The sequence below is a fragment of the Macaca mulatta genome, chromosome 8 (genome assembly GCF_049350105.2).
Source record: "Macaca mulatta isolate MMU2019108-1 chromosome 8, T2T-MMU8v2.0, whole genome shotgun sequence".
In the NCBI taxonomy this organism is placed as follows: domain Eukaryota; kingdom Metazoa; phylum Chordata; class Mammalia; order Primates; family Cercopithecidae; genus Macaca; species Macaca mulatta.
The window spans coordinates 8,769,308-8,794,165 of record NC_133413.1 but is presented as its reverse complement, the minus strand read 5'-3'; the positions used below and the strand labels follow the sequence as shown (position 1 = coordinate 8,794,165).

Here is a 24,858-nt window from a genome sequence, read left to right as displayed (position 1 = left end):
CTTTTCATCCATCCACCTGTTCATCCTTCCATCCATCCACCTGTTCATCCTTCCATCCATCCACCATTCATCCATCCGTCATTCATCCATCCATCACACTCACCTCCTGTTCATCCTTCCATCCATCCATCATTCATCCATCTATCCATTTATCCATCCATCCATCCCTCCTTCCATCATCCATCCATTCATCTGTTCATCCTTCCATCCATCCATCATCCATCCGTCAATCCATCATCCATCCATCCATCATCCGTCTATCTGTCCATTCATCCATCTGTCCATCCATCTGTCCATTCATCCATCCATCATTCTTCCATCCTTTTATCCATCCATTCACCCGTCTATCCATCCATTCACCTGTTCATCCATGCATCCATCCATTCATCCTTCCATCATCCATCCATTCACCTGTTTATCCTTCCATCCATCCATCATCCATCCACATATCCATTTATCCATTCATCCATCCATCCATCCATCATCCAACCATGCTTCCATTATCCATCCATGCTTCCATCATCCATCCATCCACCTGTTCGTCCTTCCATCCATCCATCATCCATCCACCCATTCATTCATCCATCCATCCATCATTCATCCATCCACCCACTAATCTACCCATTAACCCATCCCTCCATTCATCTATCTGTCCATTGGTTTATCCATACATTCGTCTATCCACCATCTAGCCATCAATATGCACATACATCATCTACCCTCCACCCATCCATGCATTATCTACCCACCTATATATACATGCAGACATACACACATCATTCCACCCACCCACCCATCCGTCCGTCCATCCATCCATTCATCCGTCTGTCCATCCATCCCAGCATTAATCTATCCACACACCCATCCATCCATCCATGTGTCTACATCTCCTCATCCATTCATCCATCCATCCACTCATTCCTAAGCCACTGCTGAGCACCTGTTGTGTGCCTTTTCCCTCCCTCCAACTGGTTCCTGCACATCCTCCCCCAGTGGCCAGCATCTTCTCCCTGAGGGCAGAGGCGCGGCCCCTCACAGTGCCCAGCACCTGCTGGTATACAGCACATGCTCAAATAATGTGACCACTCAGTTAACACACAGAAGAACTTGCTCCAAGTGACACATGGCATATCTCCTTACAAAATGGATCTATCATAGTGGCTGTTTTCAGAGGCTTTCCCAAACACAGTGTGATCTGGAACAAATTGTGAAGCCCACGAGCCTGGTGAAGCTTTCATTATTGAGCATCTGCTATATACCTCCATGAGCTGAGGAGAGGGATCAAGAGCTCATGGCCAAGAGGGGACCAGGCCCACCCACAAACACTGTTGATGTGGCAGGGATGTGGCAACCCAGAAAGGAGCCAGGGGATGGGCTCCCAGCAGTCTGGGGGCCACGGAGACTGGTTTGAGTGCAGGGGAAGTGGGCTAGGGCTAGCCCTGGTGGTAGGATTCACAGGTGTCGGGCTCCTGGGCTGCAGCTGCTCAGTCACCTCCTGGCACTCAGGTGCATCAGTTCATTGTCCTCATGCCAGTGGTGGGGGCATCCCTAATGCACAGAGCCTGAAAAATGCTCAGGTGTACCTGTAGTGTGTGAGAGGAAGGAGGCTGGAGAAGGTGGGCGTGGCCACCTCGCCAGATGTGGGTCTTGAGGGAACTTCTGTCTCCTTTCAGGTGGCACAGAATGTGGTCCTGTACACAGGCGACCCCAGCCTGGGGCTGGAGCTGTTTGAGGCAGCTGGAGACATCTTCTTCAATGGGGCCTGGGAGCGGGAGAAAGCCGTGTCCTTCTACCGGGTGAGCTGGCCTGTGGGCTGATGTGGGTGGGCCTCAGGGGGGCACCTGGAGGGCTGAGGCACAGCTGTGGCAGGGCAGAGGCCTCCCACCTGGAGGCAGGGCCACCCATGCACATGCTTAGTTTCCCAGTGTTCTCACCGGGAATGATACTGACCGTGCCCCTGCCCGGGACAAACGTTTGGGGCCTGGATGTGACAATGGCTCTACCCTTGTACCTGATGATCTCAAGCAACCATGAGCGAGAAGTCCTGTCCCCATCTTCCAGATGAGGAAACTGAGGCTCAGAGAGGCACAGGGACATGTCAGAGGACACACAGCATGTCAGTGGGAGGCCCAAGTCTGCTTGCACCCCGAAGTGGGACGGCTTCTCCCTTCCTCTGAGCTCACGGTGTGGCTCAGCCCTGGGCACAGATAAATGTGGTGTTTTTAGAGGAGAGAGGAGTGCTGGCTCCCCCCAGTCAGACCCCTGGTGCCCAGGTGGGAGAGGCTGGTCTGAGGCTGCTGGGTGTAGCTGGATGGGCCTCAGGTGACTCTTCAGCCCCCAACTTGGGTGTCTGAACTGTGTGTTATCCCAGAGCACAGAGCTGTGTGGAGGTACAGGGGTAGCTGGGGCGTGGGAAGCTCCAAGCACATGTTTGAGCTCTGAGGAGGGCGCTGCGCAAGGTGGGTGCTGCGGGAAACCTGACCCCACCTGCCTGTGTGGTAGGACCGGGTCCTGGCCCTGGCCCTGGCAGTGACTATGGGCAACTGCAAGGCGGAGCTGCAGCTACAGCTGTGCAAAAAGCTGGTGGCACTCCTGTCCACCCTGGAGGAGCCCCAGGAGGACTTGGAGTTTGCCTACATGGCCCTAGCACTCAGCATCACTCTGGGTAAGTCCCCTGAGCCCCCACCCTGCCAGGACCCACACTTTGCCAGAGCCCAGCCTCCAGGTCTGCAGGGCAGGAGCTGAAACAGCTGCTGGATTTTCCTGGTCTCCTGTCCAGGCAGGCAGATCTGCCCAACTGGCTTCCCCATCCGGCTGTGGGGCACAGCCCGAGGTCTCTCACACAGTGCAGAGCTCCCTGCCTGACTGAGCTCTGCTTCCTCTGCCTGTTCCCGCTGCTGACCACAAGGGCCGCCCAGTGTGCCCTCTGCCTTCCAGACATGCCAGGCATCTCGTTGGTCCCTGTATGTGCCAGGCTGAGTGGCACATTCCCTTTATCTTGTGCCCTTCCCAACCTCATCAACCACACGGCTCTCTGGCTGATAAAATCCCAGTTCCCCTTCCAGCAGTCTGCCCCTTAAGGCCGGGCATCCCCTGGTGCTGTGCCAGGGTCATCTGTCCCCCTCCAGAGACAGGGAACCCTAGGCAGGCCGCATGCCCCAGCACCTTGTGCCCCGTGGCCCAGTACACAGTAGGTGTGCAGCTGACTCCCCAAAGTAGGGGGCTCTGATTGTGACACACGCAGGAGGAGTCGGATGTCACGTCTGTGGGTTGCCTGGAGCCGGGGTGCCCGGGAGCACCTGGACTGCATGGCTTTTGGGCTCCCCTGGTTAAAACCAGTGAGCAAAGGCAGGTGGCTATGTGTAGGCACAGAGCTGGGCCATCCAAGTCCGACTTTGCCAAAGCCTCACAGTAGACAGGGGCAGGCCTTATTAGTTCTGCTTTGCAGATGGGAAAGTGAGTCTGGGAACCTGGAAGGGACTGGCCAGAGCTGCCCAGGGGACCGCAGGTGCCTGGAGGCAAGCCGGGTGTGCTGCCCGGGGTCTGCATACCTGCTCCTGAGGGGCCTGTGCCCTCCCTGCCCCAGGGAGCCGCGTCCTCACACCTGCCCCTTTGGCCTGCACCCCAGGGGACCGGCTGAATGAGCACGTGGCCTACCACCGGCTGGCCGCCCTGCACCATCAGCTGGGCCAGGGCAAGCTGGCAGAGCAGTTCTACCTCAAGGCCCTGTAGCTCTGCAACTCGCCACTGGAGTTCGACGAGGAGACCCTCTACTACGTGAAGGTGTACCTGGTGCTCGGTGACATCATCTTCTATGACCTGAAGGTGGGTGGGGAGGGGCAGGGCTCGGGGTGTTCCCGGCCCCCTTGGAGTGGGATCTCTACCCTGACCCAGAGGCCTGGGTTCCAGCCTGCCTTAGGAATGGCCCAGTGGCCTCCCTGGAGCTCTGCACGCGGCTGGAGGAACCGGCAATGTTAGCAGATACAACCCAGCTCCCAAGCTGGCCAGGCCCCACCCTCAAGAACTCAGTCTCAGCCAGGGAGGCTGACACATGAGTGGGCAATGGTGGCCTCTGGGTAAAGAAGGGGGATTGTAGTCAGGGGGACCCTCCTGGAGGAGGTGACACCAAAACTGAGTCTTGACAGTCAAGTGTCAAGTTGCATTTAACAAAGAAAACAGGGTCGGGAGAAGGACATTTCGGAGGACGGCATCATCCTCACATTGAATCCACATTGCAAGATCCAACCCAAATCCTGGCGCCTCCTCTAGGAAGCCTGCCCAGGGTGCCAGCCTGCACTGAGCAACTCCTTCCTGGAGTCCCGAGACACCTTGAATCTTCACATCACCCAGGAAGGGTGGGGTGGGACCAGTGTCTTACCATCGGGTTCACAGACAGGGAAACCCCAGCTCAGGGCAGGTGCAGTGGGGCGGGGCCCCAGCCAGCCAGGCTGAGGCCTTGCTGGGTGGCGTCTGTCTGGAGCGGAGGTGCTGTGCTCCCTCTGCCCCCAGCCCTGCAGGGGTGGAGAGCTGGGACTGTCAGACTCAGACCTGGCGTGTCTCCACCCCTCTGCCCGGCAGGCACCGCCCCTCCTCAGCATCGCACGGGCACCGCATCAGTGCTCCTTATGGGCTGAGGGGCCAGGGCACTCCAGTCCAGGGGCCGAGATCTTGGGGTCCTTAGAACAACATGAGGAGCTGGGGCAGCCCTACGACCTCGCCCCGTATCGTATCCCCCACCGCAGGCCTGGGGCTGCCGGGAAGGCCCCCACCCAGTGCTGGCGACACCTGGTGGTCAGAAGTGGTCCCTGTGGCCTCCCAAGTCCCAGCCAGACAGGGAGGTGCCAAGCGTCAGACCCAGAGGGATGCTACTCACCGCTCAGGGGCTCGCCTGGGACCCAGGGAGACGGGCCTCCCAGAAGAGGCCTTTATCTCTCTTGGTCAAGGCTGCCGCCCCCTCCGCCTGCCCAGGAGGAAGGAAAGGGCCAAGTAGTACCTGAGAGGCCAAAGTCCACGGTTGGGGTTGAGGGGCAGAGGCCTCCTTCACCTCCTTCCCATGCACAGCCCTCTGGGCCTCATCGTGACTATGCTGTCAGCGCAGGCCAGCTTCCCACAGGGAGGCCCCCTTGGAATTCCCCAAGGGCGGCTGTCTTTCCAAGGCTACACCCTCCTCCTTGTATAGGAGACTCTGGACCCAGGGCCCAGAGGAGTAGGAGAAAACGCCGGGCTGCATGGGGCCTGGAAGGCTGGCAGAGAGGCAGGGGTAAATGGGCATCTTTGCCGATTGCCTCTAAAACGGGGTCCCCTTTAGTGTACACGTGAGAGTGAGCCCTGGAATAGGGAAGATTAAGTGTGTCCTGGCTCAGCCTGCCACTCACTAGCTGTTGCACACACTACAGGCACATGGAAATGCACACACAAATGCACACGGGCACAGGCACACGCACACAGGCTACGCACACACAGGCACACAAAGGCACAGGCACACGCAGAGACATATGCATTGGCTGGCTCCTTCCTGTTTAGTTGGGAAGCCCCCACCCCTTCAGGAAGCTTTTGCCTTCCACCCCCCGCTGAGTCTGGGGCCTCCTGGGCCCCCCACAGGCTCCTGGGCTTCCCTCTGCCACAGCCTGGGCCACCCTGTGTGGTCAGTGTTCACTCCCAGGTCCCTCAGACTGGGAGCAAGGACGTTAGGCTCAGCCACGCACCCAGCACAGAGTCCAGTGTTCGGCTGGGCCGGGGGCATTGGATGAGCAGTGGCGGTGACTCGGGGCCTTCTCATGCCCCTGCTCCGTGTGTGGGGCGGGGCAGTGGGGGAATGGACTGCTGCATCTTGGACTTTGTCCTTGACCCTGGGAGCCATCTTGAGATGGTAAAGGACAGGCCAGGCATGGGTCTTAGAGAGGTCCCTTGGGTGGCTCCATGTGGTGGAGGCGCCTGGGGAGAAGCCGGGTGGGGGATGGGAGGGTGAAGGAGGAGGTCTGGGAGGCGGCATCCCAACCCAGGGATGGTGAGTTTGGGCCAAAGATGCATTGAAAATGGGAGTGGATGTCTGGGGCGTCACACTCCGTCAATATTTCAGGGAATATTGCCAGAGAGGACACCTGTGAGATGGTTTTGTACCTGGCCTGTCCCGTGGAGGGCCTGGAAATGGTCAGCACGGACAGGGGCCAGAGGGGAGCCTGGGTCACTCAACGCTGTGCCCCTGCTGTGGCTCGGAGCCACGGGTCCTGCATGGAACTCTCAGAGCAGGCAGGATCTGCCCTGACCTCGGCCCATGGGGAAAGCAGCCACTGCCTGCAGAGAGGGTGGCACTGGGGCAGGACGGTTGGGGTGAGTGGGGCGTAGGGGCAGTCAGGAAGGCTTCCAGTGGTGTCAGGGTCGTCCCCACTTCCTGCAGCTGAGACCACAGCAGTGTAACAGGTTTCGGGGCTCATGGGGTGAGCCAGCATTGGCTGGACATGTGGAATGACCTGGAGACAGGAACGGCCTCTGGGAAGATGGGCTCCGAGTCCCCCTTTTGCTGAGCATGACCTGTCCCCTTCAGGACCCGTTTGAGTACTACCAGCTGGCACTGGCAGCCGCCGTGGACCTGGGCAACAAGAAGGCACAGCTGAAGATCTACACGCGGCCGGCCACCGTCTCCCACAACTTCCTCCTGGACCGTGAGAAGTCGCTCCTCTTCTACCAGAAGGCCAGGACCTTCGCCACAGAGCTCAACGTCCGCAGGGTCAACCTGCCTCCTCTGCCACTCTGCGGGTGGGCCCCCTGGTTGCCCCCAGCCACCCTCGCTGAGGACAGCATCCGAGGGAGTGGGTTTTGTGCAAGGAGGATGGTCTCCTCCCTCTCCTGGTGTCTCCCGTGGCTCATTTTCTGGGAAATGGGGCATGAAAGCAGGGTTCAAATAGCAATAAATTTTTCTTTGCAATAACATACCGAAGTCCCCAGGGCATCCTTCCCTGTGTGCTTCCTGGGCTGTGTCTAGGGGCCAGCTCCTTCCCTGGTGGCAGCCCTCTGATCTTGGGGATGAGAAGGACCGTGAGTTCAACAGACCTGGGCCAGGTCACCATAAGCCTCGGTTTCCTCGGTGGCCAGAGGGGAGATGGTGGTGGAACTCTCTAGGCAGCTCCCTGCTCTCCCTGCTCAGAGCTTTTGCTGTAGGTCTCGTGCCGCCCTTGACTTTAACCTTCAGGCCACTGTGCCCGGATGTGGGGGCTGGTAGTGTCCCTGTTTGCCATTGAAGAAATAGAGGCACAGAGAGGTTAGGTGTCTGGCCCACCGTCACACAGCAGGTAGGGGCAGAGACGCAGAGCCCAGTACACTGACCACCACACCGCCCTGCCAGCCTGCAGCCAGGAAGGTGTCCCCCATTAGGACCCAAGGTCAGCTCCTGGACCTCTCTTGTGGTGTCGGGAGAGCCACAGGCCAGTGAGGGTGGCCCCGGGCATCCCTCACTCAGTGTCCTCTGCTCCCAGACTTGGTTGGGCTGAGCCTGGCCAGTCCCACCTCTGGCCACTGGTCAGCCCTGCGGGAAGTGAGATGCAGGGATCTCTGCCTGTGTAGACGCTGCTACCCAGTATTGAAAGCCTTATCTGGGCTGCCCCCAAGCCATCCCCACATACCCCTCCCCTTCCGGTCCCCGGCCCTCATCCCAGTCCCTGGAATCCCAGGTTTTCCTTGTTGGAATCTCTTGGCCTTAGGGAACACAGCTCACACGGTCTCTTTGCCAGTTTACAGCAAGGAAACCGAGGTTCAGAGACTGTGGGTGTCCCACGTGATTCTCACATACACTGCACTCTCCCAGGCCCCTCTTTTAAACACTTTAAATGAGGTGACATTCACATCGCATGCAATGAACTATTTCAACGCGAATAATGTGGTGGCATTTGTGGATTCACAGTCCTGTGCAACCACTCACGCCATCTAGTTTCAAAATGTTTTCATCTCCCCAGAAGAAACCTGCCATCCTCACTAAGCTGTTACCCCTCCTTGGTATCCCCCAAGCCCCTCGTTTAATGGAAGGGGAAACTGAGGCCCGGAGAGAGACTTGCCAGTGGGCGGAGCTCTGATCATAGGGAATCAGGCAGCCATCTGCTGCTTCAGTCCTGGGTTGGTTTTCCACCCAGCAGAGGTGACAGAGCCGGGAGGTTCTGGGAGCGCCACAGGTGTCACTGGTTCAGTCCTGGGTTGGTTTGCCACCCAGCAGAGGTGACAGAGCCAGGAGGTTCTCGGACCCCATGCTTGCAGCCAGAGCCCTGCCCCGAGCCTCCCCACCAGGGGGCAGCAGAGAGCTTTCCAGAACCGGCCGCGAGACTGGCGGGAAGCAGCGGGTCAGAGCTGCTGACAAACCTCACGTGGACCCCAGATCGCTGTCTCTGTGGGTTGGGCTTGGGAATTGGAGAGGAGGCCGTATGATTGGAAACGTGAAGACAGCACGGCCTGGCTGGAGGAGTGGGAAGCGCCGTCACGTTGACTGAGGACACAGACCTTCTGCCCGCTGGGCCGGGCCTGCAGCCATTCTTCTCGGGGTAGGGTCCGCAGGTCCGGCTTGCTCTCGGCCCCCGACCTGCCTCAGAGTCCGGGGGGCTTTGGAACTGTGCCTTCCCATCTCCACCCACCCTGGCTGGTGCCATGAGGGGCCTGGATCCTGGGATCCTGTTCCTCTTGGGCAGCAGAGACTGGGGGACCAGAGGAGATGATGGGTCTTCAAGCCCCACATTCCAACCCCAGCCCACCACTGACAGTCTGGGGGTTCGAGATGAGGGAGTTGATGTCTCTGAGCCCCAGTTTTGTCACCACTAAAATGAGACCGACATACTGGGGCAGAGTGCCAGCCCCAGGGCTAACAGGCCTGTTTCCTACTGACAATCCCTCTTACTCCTAGGAATAGCTCCAACAACCGCACACTAGGGAACGCTCAACCCAGGCCAACTTGTCAGAGGCACGTGAACCAGAGCGACTCCATCTTGAATGGGGGCTGGGTAAACGGAGGCTGAGACCTGCTGGGCCACATTTCCAGGAGGCTAGGCATTCTTCGTCACAGGATGAGATAGGAGGTCCCCACAAGATACAGGTCATAAAGACCTTGCTGATAAAGCAGGTTGCAGTAAAGAAGTTGGCCAAAGCCGCAAACCCAAGATGGCCACGAGAGTGACCTCTGATTGCCCTCAGAGCTCATTATGTGCTAATTATAATGCGTTAACTGCTACAAGGCACTCCCACCAGCGCCACGACAGTTTACAGATGCCATGGCAACATCTGGAGGTTACCCTACATGGTCTCGGAAGGGAGGGCAGAAACTCTCAGTTCTGGGAATTGCCCACCCCTTTCCTGGAACACTCATGAATAGTCCAACCCTTGTTGATCAAGAAATAACCACGAAAATGGGCAACCAGCAGCCTTTCGGGCCACTCTGCCTATGGAGCAGCCATTCTTTTTTTTCCTTTTTTTTTTTTTTTTTTTTTTTGAGATGGAGTCTTGCTCTGTTGGCCAAACTAGAATGCAGTGGCATGATCTTGGCTCAGTACAACCTCCACCTCGTGGGTTCAAGTGATTCTTCTGCCTCAGCCTTCCTAGTAGCTGGGATTACAGGCACCTGCCACCACACCGTTAATGTTTTGTATTTTAGTGGAGACAGGGTTTTGCCATGTTGGACCAGGCTGGTCTCGAACTTCTCACCTCAGGTGATCCACCTGCCTCGGCATGCCAAAGTTCTAGGATTACAGGAGTGAGCAGCTGCGCCCGGCCAGAGTAGCCATTCTTTTATTCCTTTTCTTTCCTAATAAAGGTGCTTTCACTTTATGGACTCACCCCGAATTCTTTCTTCCGTGAGATCCAAGAAACCTCTCTTGCGGTCTGGATTGGGACCCCTTTCCAGTAACAAACTTTCTTAACCTCTCAGACCCCTCGTGTCTTCATCTGTAACCAAAGACAAAGCCTCCCCCGAGGTTCCAACAGTGAGGAGAGAACACATGGGAAACGAGGGGCACAGAGTTGGTGTGCAGAACCAATATCACAGACTGGGTGTCAAGCCACTGTCATATTGGAAGTAATATCATGCTCTCCCCTACAAGTTATGAGGAACAATATCACAGGGGGGGGGGGGTATGTGCCTTCTCCGGTAGTGGGAGTAGTATCGTCATCTCTTCCTTTAGATGACAGGAACAATATCACAGGGTGGGTGTACACCCCGTGTGTTTTTGGAAGCAATATCATTCTCTCTTCTTCTAGGTTTTACGATTCATATCACAGGTGGGGTGTACACATCATCCACTCACCCCCTGGATATCAGCAACCATATCACAGAAGAGGTGTCCACCCCCTTCGATATTGTCAGCCATATAATCTTCCTCCCGCCTGGATATTAGGAACAATACCCTGGGGTTGGGGGCGGTGTACACCCACTGTGATATCGAAAGTAAACTCAGCCTCTTTCCCGTTGGATATTAGGAACTATATCACAGGTGTGTGTGCACCTTCTGGGATATTGGGAGTACTGTCAGCCGCCAACCCACTGAATATTAGGGAGAATATAGGGGGGACAGGGTGGTTACATCCCCTGCGATATTGAGAGCAATATTCTTCTCTTTCCCCTGTACATTAGGAACCACATCACAGGGGTATGTACACCTTCTTCGATATTGGGGTTAATGTTATTGTCTCCCCCAACTGAACGTCAAAAACGATATCACAGAAGGGTGTACACCCCCTGCGATATGGCCAGTAATATCATCGTCTCTATCTTTGGATACTAGGAACAACATCACAGAGGGTGTGTATACTCCCCAGCAATATTGGGCATAATGTTATCCTCTCTTCCCCTGGATATTAGGAACGATATCCCTGGTGGTGGGAGGTGGAGTACATTAAGAACAACATCACTGAGTGGGTGTCCACTCCCTGCGGTATTGGGTGTAATATCATCCTCTCTTCCCCAGGATATAAAGAAAAACATCACAGGAGGGGTGTACAGCCACAGCCCCTGCGTTATTGGGAGTAATAGCTTCTTTTCCCACTCTCGATATAAGGAATAATATGCTAGGGTGGGTGTACATCCCCTGCGATATTGGGCATATTGTCATCATCTCCCAACGTGAATATTGGGCGTAGTGTCCCAGGGGGGTGTACGCCTTCTTCCATATTGGGAGTAATATCATCCTCTCCCCTCAGGATTGTAGGCAAAATATCGAAGGGGTTTTACACTTTGTACGATATGGGCAGTAACATCATCCTCTCCCTACCTGGATGTAAGGAACTATATCACAGCCGGCTGTACACTTCTTGCCATATTGGGAGTCTTATCATCCTCTCCTATCATGGATATTAAGAAAAATATTACAAAGGAGGTGTACACCTCCTGAGATATTGAGAGTAATATTATGCTCTCCCCTTCGGGATATTAGGAACTATTTCGCAGGAGGTGTGTACAACCCCTGCGATATTGGGAGTCATATCATCCTCTCCCCCTGAATATAAGAAACAATATCACAGGAGGATGTACCCCCCCGTGATATTGGGAGTCATATCGTGTTAGTCGGAACAATAGCACAGTGGGTGTGTACAACCCCTGCGATATTGCCACTAGTAAGATCGCCTCCCTCCCAGGATATAAGGATCAATATCCCAAGGGGGTGTACACCCCTGCGATATTGGCGGTAATATCTTCCTCTCCCCGGCTGGCTATTAGGAACAATGTCACAGAAGGGGTGTACACCCCCTGCTTTATTGGCAGTAATATCATCCTCTCCATCCCTGGCTATTAGGAACAATATCACCAGGGAGTGTACACCTCCTGCAATATTCAGACTGATGTCATCCTCTCGCCATCTGGATATTAGGAAACATATAACAGGGGTGGTGTACAACCCCTGCGAAATCTGAAGAAACATCACCCTCTCTACCTTTGGATGTTAGGGAAAATATCACAGTGGAGGTCCACGCCCACAGTGATATTGGGAGTCATATCATCCTCTCCCACCTTGGAAAGAAGGAACAAGATGTCCGACGGGATATACCCACACTGCGGTAGTTTTAATAATAACCTCTACCCCCTGGCTACTAGGAATAACATCATAGAGCAGCGTACACTTTCTGCGACACGGGGAGTAATATCATCCTCTCCTGGCCGGATATCAGGAAAAAGTCTATTAATTACTAATATTAATAAATATAAATAATAAATATTAATTGTAGATATTAAAAATCACAATTAAGATACTAAAATTAATACTGGTTAAAAAAGTTAATGATGAGAATTAATAATTAATAATTAATAATAATACAATATATAATGAAATAATATCAACAATTAACGTTACTTAAATCAATACTAAGTGATATTGGCTATAAAATAATAATAATTATTAAGAAATATTAATATTGATAAATGACATTGATATTAATTAATCCTTGGAGTAGATCATAACCTATTCAAACAATTATTAATAATTAATGGTAAACGATTAATTGATACTATTATTGATAATTATTAAAATGGATCCTTGATGTATAATAATTAATTATATGATTGTCCCGGGAGCAATACACTGAGAGTGTACACCCCTATGTGAAACAGTTCATTATTTCCAGAGAGGGAGACGATACTACTCACAATAGCGTCAACAGGCTGTGAGTCCACCATGACTCCCAATAGCCAAGGGGGGGAGAGGGGGTGGCTATTGGTCCCCACCTCGCGGGGGGTGGCTCACCCCCCTGCGAGGTGGCTCCCAATAGCCAAGGGGGGGAGAGGGGGTGGCTATTGGTCCCCACCTCGCGGGGGGTGGCTCACCCCCCTGCGAGGTGGCTCCCAATAGCCAAGGGGGGGAGAGGGGGTGGCTATTGGTCCCCACCTCGCGGGGGGTGGCTCACCCCCCTGCGAGGTGGCTCCCAATAGCCAAGGGGGGGAGAGGGGGTGGCTATTGGTCCCCACCTCGCGGGGGGTGGCTCACCCCCCTGCGAGGTGGCTCCCAATAGCCAAGGGGGGGAGAGGGGGTGGCTATTGGTCCCCACCTCGCGGGGGGTGGCTCACCCCCCTGCGAGGTGGCTCCCAATAGCCAAGGGGGGGAGAGGGGGTGGCTATTGGTCCCCACCTCGCGGGGGGTGGCTCACCCCCCTGCGAGGTGGCTCCCAATAGCCAAGGGGGGGAGAGGGGGTGGCTATTGGTCCCCACCTCGCGGGGGGTGGCTCACCCCCCTGCGAGGTGGCTCCCAATAGCCAAGGGGGGGAGAGGGGGTGGCTATTGGTCCCCACCTCGCGGGGGGTGGCTCACCCCCCTGCGAGGTGGCTCCCAATAGCCAAGGGGGGGAGAGGGGGTGGCTATTGGTCCCCACCTCGCGGGGGGTGGCTCACCCCCCTGCGAGGTGGCTCCCAATAGCCAAGGGGGGGAGAGGGGGTGGCTATTGGTCCCCACCTCGCGGGGGGTGGCTCACCCCCCTGCGAGGTGGCTCCCAATAGCCAAGGGGGGGAGAGGGGGTGGCTATTGGTCCCCACCTCGCGGGGGGTGGCTCACCCCCCTGCGAGGTGGCTCCCAATAGCCAAGGGGGGGAGAGGGGGTGGCTATTGGTCCCCACCTCGCGGGGGGTGGCTCACCCCCCTGCGAGGTGGCTCCCAATAGCCAAGGGGGGGAGAGGGGGTGGCTATTGGTCCCCACCTCGCGGGGGGTGGCTCACCCCCCTGCGAGGTGGCTCCCAATAGCCAAGGGGGGGAGAGGGGGTGGCTATTGGTCCCCACCTCGCGGGGGGTGGCTCACCCCCCTGCGAGGTGGCTCCCAATAGCCAAGGGGGGGAGAGGGGGTGGCTATTGGTCCCCACCTCGCGGGGGGTGGCTCACCCCCCTGCGAGGTGGCTCCCAATAGCCAAGGGGGGGAGAGGGGGTGGCTATTGGTCCCCACCTCGCGGGGGGTGGCTCACCCCCCTGCGAGGTGGCTCCCAATAGCCAAGGGGGGGAGAGGGGGTGGCTATTGGTCCCCACCTCGCGGGGGGTGGCTCACCCCCCTGCGAGGTGGCTCCCAATAGCCAAGGGGGGGAGAGGGGGTGGCTATTGGTCCCCACCTCGCGGGGGGTGGCTCACCCCCCTGCGAGGTGGCTCCCAATAGCCAAGGGGGGGAGAGGGGGTGGCTATTGGTCCCCACCTCGCGGGGGGTGGCTCACCCCCCTGCGAGGTGGCTCCCAATAGCCAAGGGGGGGAGAGGGGGTGGCTATTGGTCCCCACCTCGCGGGGGGTGGCTCACCCCCCTGCGAGGTGGCTCCCAATAGCCAAGGGGGGGAGAGGGGGTGGCTATTGGTCCCCACCTCGCGGGGGGTGGCTCACCCCCCTGCGAGGTGGCTCCCAATAGCCAAGGGGGGGAGAGGGGGTGGCTATTGGTCCCCACCTCGCGGGGGGTGGCTCACCCCCCTGCGAGGTGGCTCCCAATAGCCAAGGGGGGGAGAGGGGGTGGCTATTGGTCCCCACCTCGCGGGGGGTGGCTCACCCCCCTGCGAGGTGGCTCCCAATAGCCAAGGGGGGGAGAGGGGGTGGCTATTGGTCCCCACCTCGCGGGGGGTGGCTCACCCCCCTGCGAGGTGGCTCCCAATAGCCAAGGGGGGGAGAGGGGGTGGCTATTGGTCCCCACCTCGCGGGGGGTGGCTCACCCCCCTGCGAGGTGGCTCCCAATAGCCAAGGGGGGGAGAGGGGGTGGCTATTGGTCCCCACCTCGCGGGGGGTGGCTCACCCCCCTGCGAGGTGGCTCCCAATAGCCAAGGGGGGGAGAGGGGGTGGCTATTGGTCCCCACCTCGCGGGGGGTGGCTCACCCCCCTGCGAGGTGGCTCCCAATAGCCAAGGGGGGGAGAGGGGGTGGCTATTGGTCCCCACCTCGCGGGGGGTGGCTCACCCCCCTGCGAGGTGGCTCCCAATAGCCAAGGGGGGGAGAGGGGGTGGCTATTGGTCCCCACCTCGCGGGGGGTGGCTCACCCCCCTGCGAGGTGGCTCCCAATAGCCAAGGGGGGAGAGGGGGTGGCTATTGGTCCCCACCTCGCGGGGGGTGGCTCACCCCCCTGCGAGGTGGCTCCCAATAGCCAAGGGGGGGAGAGGGGGTGGCTATTGGTCCCCACCTCGCGGGGGGTGGCTCACCCCCCTGCGAGGTGGCTCCCAATAGCCAAGGGGGGGAGAGGGGGTGGCTATTGGTCCCCACCTCGCGGGGGGTGGCTCACCCCCCTGCGAGGTGGCTCCCAATAGCCAAGGGGGGGAGAGGGGGTGGCTATTGGTCCCCACCTCGCGGGGGGTGGCTCACCCCCCTGCGAGGTGGCTCCCAATAGCCAAGGGGGGGAGAGGGGGTGGCTATTGGTCCCCACCTCGCGGGGGGTGGCTCACCCCCCTGCGAGGTGGCTCCCAATAGCCAAGGGGGGGAGAGGGGGTGGCTATTGGTCCCCACCTCGCGGGGGGTGGCTCACCCCCCTGCGAGGTGGCTCCCAATAGCCAAGGGGGGGAGAGGGGGTGGCTATTGGTCCCCACCTCGCGGGGGGTGGCTCACCCCCCTGCGAGGTGGCTCCCAATAGCCAAGGGGGGGAGAGGGGGTGGCTATTGGTCCCCACCTCGCGGGGGGTGGCTCACCCCCCTGCGAGGTGGCTCCCAATAGCCAAGGGGGGGAGAGGGGGTGGCTATTGGTCCCCACCTCGCGGGGGGTGGCTCACCCCCCTGCGAGGTGGCTCCCAATAGCCAAGGGGGGGAGAGGGGGTGGCTATTGGTCCCCACCTCGCGGGGGGTGGCTCACCCCCCTGCGAGGTGGCTCCCAATAGCCAAGGGGGGGAGAGGGGGTGGCTATTGGTCCCCACCTCGCGGGGGGTGGCTCACCCCCCTGCGAGGTGGCTCCCAATAGCCAAGGGGGGGAGAGGGGGTGGCTATTGGTCCCCACCTCGCGGGGGGTGGCTCACCCCCCTGCGAGGTGGCTCCCAATAGCCAAGGGGGGGAGAGGGGGTGGCTATTGGTCCCCACCTCGCGGGGGGTGGCTCACCCCCCTGCGAGGTGGCTCCCAATAGCCAAGGGGGGGAGAGGGGGTGGCTATTGGTCCCCACCTCGCGGGGGGTGGCTCACCCCCCTGCGAGGTGGCTCCCAATAGCCAAGGGGGGGAGAGGGGGTGGCTATTGGTCCCCACCTCGCGGGGGGTGGCTCACCCCCCTGCGAGGTGGCTCCCAATAGCCAAGGGGGGGAGAGGGGGTGGCTATTGGTCCCCACCTCGCGGGGGGTGGCTCACCCCCCTGCGAGGTGGCTCCCAATAGCCAAGGGGGGGAGAGGGGGTGGCTATTGGTCCCCACCTCGCGGGGGGTGGCTCACCCCCCTGCGAGGTGGCTCCCAATAGCCAAGGGGGGGAGAGGGGGTGGCTATTGGTCCCCACCTCGCGGGGGGTGGCTCACCCCCCTGCGAGGTGGCTCCCAATAGCCAAGGGGGGGAGAGGGGGTGGCTATTGGTCCCCACCTCGCGGGGGGTGGCTCACCCCCCTGCGAGGTGGCTCCCAATAGCCAAGGGGGGGAGAGGGGGTGGCTATTGGTCCCCACCTCGCGGGGGGTGGCTCACCCCCCTGCGAGGTGGCTCCCAATAGCCAAGGGGGGGAGAGGGGGTGGCTATTGGTCCCCACCTCGCGGGGGGTGGCTCACCCCCCTGCGAGGTGGCTCCCAATAGCCAAGGGGGGGAGAGGGGGTGGCTATTGGTCCCCACCTCGCGGGGGGTGGCTCACCCCCCTGCGAGGTGGCTCCCAATAGCCAAGGGGGGGAGAGGGGGTGGCTATTGGTCCCCACCTCGCGGGGGGTGGCTCACCCCCCTGCGAGGTGGCTCCCAATAGCCAAGGGGGGGAGAGGGGGTGGCTATTGGTCCCCACCTCGCGGGGGGTGGCTCACCCCCCTGCGAGGTGGCTCCCAATAGCCAAGGGGGGGAGAGGGGGTGGCTATTGGTCCCCACCTCGCGGGGGGTGGCTCACCCCCCTGCGAGGTGGCTCCCAATAGCCAAGGGGGGGAGAGGGGGTGGCTATTGGTCCCCACCTCGCGGGGGGTGGGGGGTGGCTCACCCCCCTGCGAGGTGGCTCCCAATAGCCAAGGGGGGGAGAGGGGGTGGCTATTGGTCCCCACCTCGCGGGGGGTGGGGGGTGGCTCACCCCCCTGCGAGGTGGCTCCCAATAGCCAAGGGGGGGAGAGGGGGTGGCTATTGGTCCCCACCTCGCGGGGGGTGGGGGGTGGCTCACCCCCCTGCGAGGTGGCTCCCAATAGCCAAGGGGGGGAGAGGGGGTGGCTATTGGTCCCCACCTCGCGGGGGGTGGGGGGTGGCTCACCCCCCTGCGAGGTGGCTCCCAATAGCCAAGGGGGGGAGAGGGGGTGGCTATTGGTCCCCACCTCGCGGGGGGTGGGGGGTGGCTCACCCCCCTGCGAGGTGGCTCCCAATAGCCAAGGGGGGGAGAGGGGGTGGCTATTGGTCCCCACCTCGCGGGGGGTGGGGGGTGGCTCACCCCCCTGCGAGGTGGCTCCCAATAGCCAAGGGGGGGAGAGGGGGTGGCTATTGGTCCCCACCTCGCGGGGGGTGGGGGGTGGCTCACCCCCCTGCGAGGTGGCTCCCAATAGCCAAGGGGGGGAGAGGGGGTGGCTATTGGTCCCCACCTCGCGGGGGGTGGGGGGTGGCTCACCCCCCTGCGAGGTGGCTCCCAATAGCCAAGGGGGGGAGAGGGGGTGGCTATTGGTCCCCACCTCGCGGGGGGTGGGGGGTGGCTCACCCCCCTGCGAGGTGGCTCCCAATAGCCAAGGGGGGGAGAGGGGGTGGCTATTGGTCCCCACCTCGCGGGGGGTGGGGGGTGGCTCACCCCCCTGCGAGGTGGCTCCCAATAGCCAAGGGGGGGAGAGGGGGTGGCTATTGGTCCCCACCTCGCGGGGGGTGGGGGGTGGCTCACCCCCCTGCGAGGTGGCTCCCAATAGCCAAGGGGGGGAGAGGGGGTGGCTATTGGTCCCCACCTCGCGGGGGGTGGGGGGTGGCTCACCCCCCTGCGAGGTGGCTCCCAATAGCCAAGGGGGGGAGAGGGGGTGGCTATTGGTCCCCACCTCGCGGGGGGTGGGGGGTGGCTCACCCCCCTGCGAGGTGGCTCCCAATAGCCAAGGGGGGGAGAGGGGGTGGCTATTGGTCCCCACCTCGCGGGGGGTGGGGGGTGGCTCACCCCCCTGCGAGGTGGCTCCCAATAGCCAAGGGGGGGAGAGGGGGTGGCTATTGGTCCCCACCTCGCGGGGGGTGGGGGGTGGCTCACCCCCCTGCGAGGTGGCTCCCAATAGCCAAGGGGGGGAGAGGGGGTGGCTATTGGTCCCCACCTCGCGGGGGGTGGGGGGTGGCTCACCCCCCTGCGAGGTGGCTCCCAATAGCCAAGGGGGGGAGAGGGGGTGGCTATTGGTCCCCACCTCGCGGGGGGTGGGGGGTGGCTCACCCCCCTGCGAGGTGGCTCCCAATAGCCAAGGGGGGGAGAGGGGGTGGCTATTGGTCCCCACCTCGCGGGGGGTGGGGGGTGGCTCACCCCCCTGCGAGGTGGCTCCCAATAGCCAAGGGGGGGAGAGGGGGTGGCTATTGGTCCCCACCTCGCGGGGGGTGGGGGGTGGCTCACCCCCCTGCGAGGTGGCTCCCAATAGCCAAGGGGGGGAGAGGGGGTGGCTATTGGTCCCCACCTCGCGGGGGGTGGGGGGTGGCTCACCCCCCTGCGAGGTGGCTCCCAATAGCCAAGGGGGGGAGAGGGGGTGGCTATTGGTCCCCACCTCGCGGGGGGTGGGGGGTGGCTCACCCCCCTGCGAGGTGGCTCCCAATAGCCAAGGGGGGGAGAGGGGGTGGCTATTGGTCCCCACCTCGCGGGGGGTGGGGGGTGGCTCACCCCCCTGCGAGGTGGCTCCCAATAGCCAAGGGGGGGAGAGGGGGTGGCTATTGGTCCCCACCTCGCGGGGGGTGGGGGGTGGCTCACCCCCCTGCGAGGTGGCTCCCAATAGCCAAGGGGGGGAGAGGGGGTGGCTATTGGTCCCCACCTCGCGGGGGGTGGCTCACCCCCCTGCGAGGTGGCTCCCAATAGCCAAGGGGGGGAGAGGGGGTGGCTATTGGTCCCCACCTCGCGGGGGGTGGCTCACCCCCCTGCGAGGTGGCTCCCAATAGCCAAGGGGGGGAGAGGGGGTGGCTATTGGTCCCCACCTCGCGGGGGGTGGCTCACCCCCCTGCGAGGTGGCTCCCAATAGCCAAGGGGGGGAGAGGGGGTGGCTATTGGTCCCCACCTCGCGGGGGGTGGCTCACCCCCCTGCGAGGTGGCTCCCAATAGCCAAGGGGGGGAGAGGGGGTGGCTATTGGTCCCCACCTCGCGGGGGGTGGCTCACCCCCCTGCGAGGTGGCTCCCAATAGCCAAGGGGGGGAGAGGGGGTGGCTATTGGTCCCCACCTCGCGGGGGGTGGCTCACCCCCCTGCGAGGTGGCTCCCAATAGCCAAGGGGGGGAGAGGGGGTGGCTATTGGTCCCCACCTCGCGGGGGGTGGCTCACCCCCCTGCGAGGTGGCTCCCAATAGCCAAGGGGGGGAGAGGGGGTGGCTATTGGTCCCCACCTCGCGGGGGGTGGCTCACCCCCCTGCGAGGTGGCTCCCAATAGCCAAGGGGGGGAGAGGGGGTGGCTATTGGTCCCCACCTCGCGGGGGGTGGCTCACCCCCCTGCGAGGTGGCTCCCAATAGCCAAGGGGGGGAGAGGGGGTGGCTATTGGTCCCCACCTCGCGGGGGGTGGCTCACCCCCCTGCGAGGTGGCTCCCAATAGCCAAGGGGGGGAGAGGGGGTGGCTATTGGTCCCCACCTCGCGGGGGGTGGGGGGTGGCTCACCCCCCTGCGAGGTGGCTCCCAATAGCCAAGGGGGGGAGAGGGGGTGGCTATTGGTCCCCACCTCGCGGGGGGTGGGGGGTGGCTCACCCCCCTGCGAGGTGGCTCCCAATAGCCAAGGGGGGGAGAGGGGGTGGCTATTGGTCCCCACCTCGCGGGGGGTGGGGGGTGGCTCACCCCCCTGCGAGGTGGCTCCCAATAGCCAAGGGGGGGAGAGGGGGTGGCTATTGGTCCCCACCTCGCGGGGGGTGGGGGGTGGCTCACCCCCCTGCGAGGTGGCTCCCAATAGCCAAGGGGGGGAGAGGGGGTGGCTATTGGTCCCCACCTCGCGGGGGGTGGGGGGTGGCTCACCCCCCTGCGAGGTGGCTCCCAATAGCCAAGGGGGGGAGAGGGGGTGGCTATTGGTCCCCACCTCGCGGGGGGTGGGGGGTGGCTCACCCCCCTGCGAGGTGGCTCCCAATAGCCAAGGGGGGGAGAGGGGGTGGCTATTGGTCCCCACCTCGCGGGGGGTGGGGGGTGGCTCACCCCCCTGCGAGGTGGCTCCCAATAGCCAAGGGGGGGAGAGGGGGTGGCTATTGGTCCCCACCTCGCGGGGGGTGGGGGGTGGCTCACCCCCCTGCGAGGTGGCTCCCAATAGCCAAGGGGGGGAGAGGGGGTGGCTATTGGTCCCCACCTCGCGGGGGGTGGGGGGTGGCTCACCCCCCTGCGAGGTGGCTCCCAATAGCCAAGGGGGGGAGAGGGGGTGGCTATTGGTCCCCACCTCGCGGGGGGTGGGGGGTGGCTCACCCCCCTGCGAGGTGGCTCCCAATAGCCAAGGGGGGGAGAGGGGGTGGCTATTGGTCCCCACCTCGCGGGGGGTGGGGGGTGGCTCACCCCCCTGCGAGGTGGCTCCCAATAGCCAAGGGGGGGAGAGGGGGTGGCTATTGGTCCCCACCTCGCGGGGGGTGGGGGGTGGCTCACCCCCCTGCGAGGTGGCTCCCAATAGCCAAGGGGGGGAGAGGGGGTGGCTATTGGTCCCCACCTCGCGGGGGGTGGGGGGTGGCTCACCCCCCTGCGAGGTGGCTCCCAATAGCCAAGGGGGGGAGAGGGGGTGGCTATTGGTCCCCACCTCGCGGGGGGTGGGGGGTGGCTCACCCCCCTGCGAGGTGGCTCCCAATAGCCAAGGGGGGGAGAGGGGGTGGCTATTGGTCCCCACCTCGCGGGGGGTGGGGGGTGGCTCACCCCCCTGCGAGGTGGCTCCCAATAGCCAAGGGGGGGAGAGGGGGTGGCTATTGGTCCCCACCTCGCGGGGGGTGGGGGGTGGCTCACCCCCCTGCGAGGTGGCTCCCAATAGCCAAGGGGGGGAGAGGGGGTGGCTATTGGTCCCCACCTCGCGGGGGGTGGGGGGTGGCTCACCCCCCTGCGAGGTGGCTCCCAATAGCCAAGGGGGGGAGAGGGGGTGGCTATTGGTCCCCACCTCGCGGGGGGTGGGGGGTGGCTCACCCCCCTGCGAGGTGGCTCCCAATAGCCAAGGGGGGGAGAGGGGGTGGCTATTGGTCCCCACCTCGCGGGGGGTGGGGGGTGGCTCACCCCCCTGCGAGGTGGCTCCCAATAGCCAAGGGGGGGAGAGGGGGTGGCTATTGGTCCCCACCTCGCGGGGGGTGGGGGGTGGCTCACCCCCCTGCGAGGTGGCTCCCAATAGCCAAGGGGGGGAGAGGGGGTGGCTATTGGTCCCCACCTCGCGGGGGGTGGGGGGTGGCTCACCCCCCTGCGAGGTGGCTCCCAATAGCCAAGGGGGGGAGAGGGGGTGGCTATTGGTCCCCACCTCGCGGGGGGTGGGGGGTGGCTCACCCCCCTGCGAGGTGGCTCCCAATAGCCAAGGGGGGGAGAGGGGGTGGCTATTGGTCCCCACCTCGCGGGGGGTGGGGGGTGGCTCACCCCCCTGCGAGGTGGCTCCCAATAGCCAAGGGGGGGAGAGGGGGTGGCTATTGGTCCCCACCTCGCGGGGGGTGGGGGGTGGCTCACCCCCCTGCGAGGTGGCTCCCAATAGCCAAGGGGGGGAGAGGGGGTGGCTATTGGTCCCCACCTCGCGGGGGGTGGTGGGTGGCTCACCCCCCTGCGAGGTGGCTCCCAATAGCCAAGGGGGGGAGAGGGGGTGGCTATTGGTCCCCACCTCGCGGGGGGTGGGGGGTGGCTCACCCCCCTGCGAGGTGGCTCCCAATAGCCAAGGGGGGGAGAGGGGGTGGCTATTGGTCCCCACCTCGCGGGGGGTGGGGGGTGGCTCACCCCCCTGCGAGGTGGCTCCCAATAGCCAAGGGGGGGAGAGGGGGTGGCTATTGGTCCCCACCTCGCGGGGGGTGGGGGGTGGCTCACCCCCCTGCGAGGTGGCTCCCAATAGCCAAGGGGGGGAGAGGGGGTGGCTATTGGTCCCCACCTCGCGGGGGGTGGGGGGTGGCTCACCCCCCTGCGAGGTGGCTCCCAATAGCCAAGGGGGGGAGAGGGGGTGGCTATTGGTCCCCACCTCGCGGGGGGTGGGGGGTGGCTCACCCCCCTGCGAGGTGGCTCCCAATAGCCAAGGGGGGGAGAGGGGGTGGCTATTGGTCCCCACCTCGCGGGGGGTGGGGGGTGGCTCACCCCCCTGCGAGGTGGCTCCCAATAGCCAAGGGGGGGAGAGGGGGTGGCTATTGGTCCCCACCTCGCGGGGGGTGGGGGGTGGCTCACCCCCCTGCGAGGTGGCTCCCAATAGCCAAGGGGGGGAGAGGGGGTGGCTATTGGTCCCCACCTCGCGGGGGGTGGGGGGTGGCTCACCCCCCTGCGAGGTGGCTCCCAATAGCCAAGGGGGGGAGAGGGGGTGGCTATTGGTCCCCACCTCGCGGGGGGTGGGGGGTGGCTCACCCCCCTGCGAGGTGGCTCCCAATAGCCAAGGGGGGGAGAGGGGGTGGCTATTGGTCCCCACCTCGCGGGGGGTGGGGGGTGGCTCACCCCCCTGCGAGGTGGCTCCCAATAGCCAAGGGGGGGAGAGGGGGTGGCTATTGGTCCCCACCTCGCGGGGGGTGGGGGGTGGCTCACCCCCCTGCGAGGTGGCTCCCAATAGCCAAGGGGGGGAGAGGGGGTGGCTATTGGTCCCCACCTCGCGGGGGGTGGGGGGTGGCTCACCCCCCTGCGAGGTGGCTCCCAATAGCCAAGGGGGGGAGAGGGGGTGGCTATTGGTCCCCACCTCGCGGGGGGTGGGGGGTGGCTCACCCCCCTGCGAGGTGGCTCCCAATAGCCAAGGGGGGGAGAGGGGGTGGCTATTGGTCCCCACCTCGCGGGGGGTGGGGGGTGGCTCACCCCCCTGCGAGGTGGCTCCCAATAGCCAAGGGGGGGAGAGGGGGTGGCTATTGGTCCCCACCTCGCGGGGGGTGGCTCACCCCCCTGCGAGGTGGCTCCCAATAGCCAAGGGGGGGAGAGGGGGTGGCTATTGGTCCCCACCTCGCGGGGGGTGGCTCACCTCCCTGCGAGGTGGCTCCCAATAGCCAAGGGGGGGAGAGGGGGTGGCTATTGGTCCCCACCTCGCGGGGGGTGGCTCACCCCCCTGCGAGGTGGCTCCCAATAGCCAAGGGGGGGAGAGGGGGTGGCTATTGGTCCCCACCTCGCGGGGGGTGGCTCACCCCCCTGCGAGGTGGCTCCCAATAGCCAAGGGGGGAGAGGGGGTGGCTATTGGTCCCCACCTCGCGGGGGGTGGCTCACCCCCCTGCGAGGTGGCTCCCAATAGCCAAGGGGGGAGAGGGGGTGGCTATTGGTCCCCACCTCGCGGGGGGTGGCTCACCCCCCTGCGAGGTGGCTCCCAATAGCCAAGGGGGGGAGAGGGGGTGGCTATTGGTCCCCACCTCGCGGGGGGTGGCTCACCCCCCTGCGAGGTGGCTCCCAATAGCCAAGGGGGGGAGAGGGGGTGGCTATTGGTCCCCACCTCGCGGGGGGTGGCTCACCCCCCTGCGAGGTGGCTCCCAATAGCCAAGGGGGGGAGAGGGGGTGGCTATTGGTCCCCACCTCGCGGGGGGTGGGGGGTGGCTCACCCCCCTGCGAGGTGGCTCCCAATAGCCAAGGGGGGGAGAGGGGGTGGCTATTGGTCCCCACCTCGCGGGGGGTGGGGGGTGGCTCACCCCCCTGCGAGGTGGCTCCCAATAGCCAAGGGGGGGAGAGGGGGTGGCTATTGGTCCCCACCTCGCGGGGGGTGGGGGGTGGCTCACCCCCCTGCGAGGTGGCTCCCAATAGCCAAGGGGGGGAGAGGGGGTGGCTATTGGTCCCCACCTCGCGGGGGGTGGGGGGTGGCTCACCCCCCTGCGAGGTGGCTCCCAATAGCCAAGGGGGGGAGAGGGGGTGGCTATTGGTCCCCACCTCGCGGGGGGTGGGGGGTGGCTCACCCCCCTGCGAGGTGGCTCCCAATAGCCAAGGGGGGGAGAGGGGGTGGCTATTGGTCCCCACCTCGCGGGGGGTGGGGGGTGGCTCACCCCCCTGCGAGGTGGCTCCCAATAGCCAAGGGGGGGAGAGGGGGTGGCTATTGGTCCCCACCTCGCGGGGGGTGGGGGGTGGCTCACCCCCCTGCGAGGTGGCTCCCAATAGCCAAGGGGGGGAGAGGGGGTGGCTATTGGTCCCCACCTCGCGGGGGGTGGGGGGTGGCTCACCCCCCTGCGAGGTGGCTCCCAATAGCCAAGGGGGGGAGAGGGGGTGGCTATTGGTCCCCACCTCGCGGGGGGTGGGGGGTGGCTCACCCCCCTGCGAGGTGGCTCCCAATAGCCAAGGGGGGGAGAGGGGGTGGCTATTGGTCCCCACCTCGCGGGGGGTGGGGGGTGGCTCACCCCCCTGCGAGGTGGCTCCCAATAGCCAAGGGGGGGAGAGGGGGTGGCTATTGGTCCCCACCTCGCGGGGGGTGGGGGGTGGCTCACCCCCCTGCGAGGTGGCTCCCAATAGCCAAGGGGGGGAGAGGGGGTGGCTATTGGTCCCCACCTCGCGGGGGGTGGGGGGTGGCTCACCCCCCTGCGAGGTGGCTCCCAATAGCCAAGGGGGGGAGA

At 63.0% G+C, this 24,858-nt stretch overlaps 1 protein-coding gene across 3 annotated transcripts in view; it reads left to right on the top strand.

Annotated features, from left to right (window-relative positions):
- Positions 1 to 6,930, top strand: part of LOC106999673 (SH3 domain and tetratricopeptide repeat-containing protein 1) — a 50,960-nt gene extending 44,030 nt beyond the window's left edge. For 2 of the 3 annotated variants that reach the window (XM_077942947.1, XM_077942945.1), the window contains 3 exons: positions 1,674 to 1,796; positions 3,629 to 3,825; positions 6,545 to 6,930. In XM_077942947.1, coding sequence (XP_077799073.1) covers positions 1,674 to 1,796; positions 3,629 to 3,644 — 139 coding nt within the window. In that variant the 3' untranslated portion in view covers positions 3,645 to 3,825; positions 6,545 to 6,930. Of the gene's footprint in view, positions 1 to 1,673; positions 1,797 to 2,502; positions 2,666 to 3,628; positions 3,826 to 6,544 lie in introns of all 3 variants that reach the window. The other variant, XM_077942946.1, reaches the window with a different exon arrangement.
- The last annotated feature ends 17,928 nt before the right edge of the window (positions 6,931 to 24,858 follow it).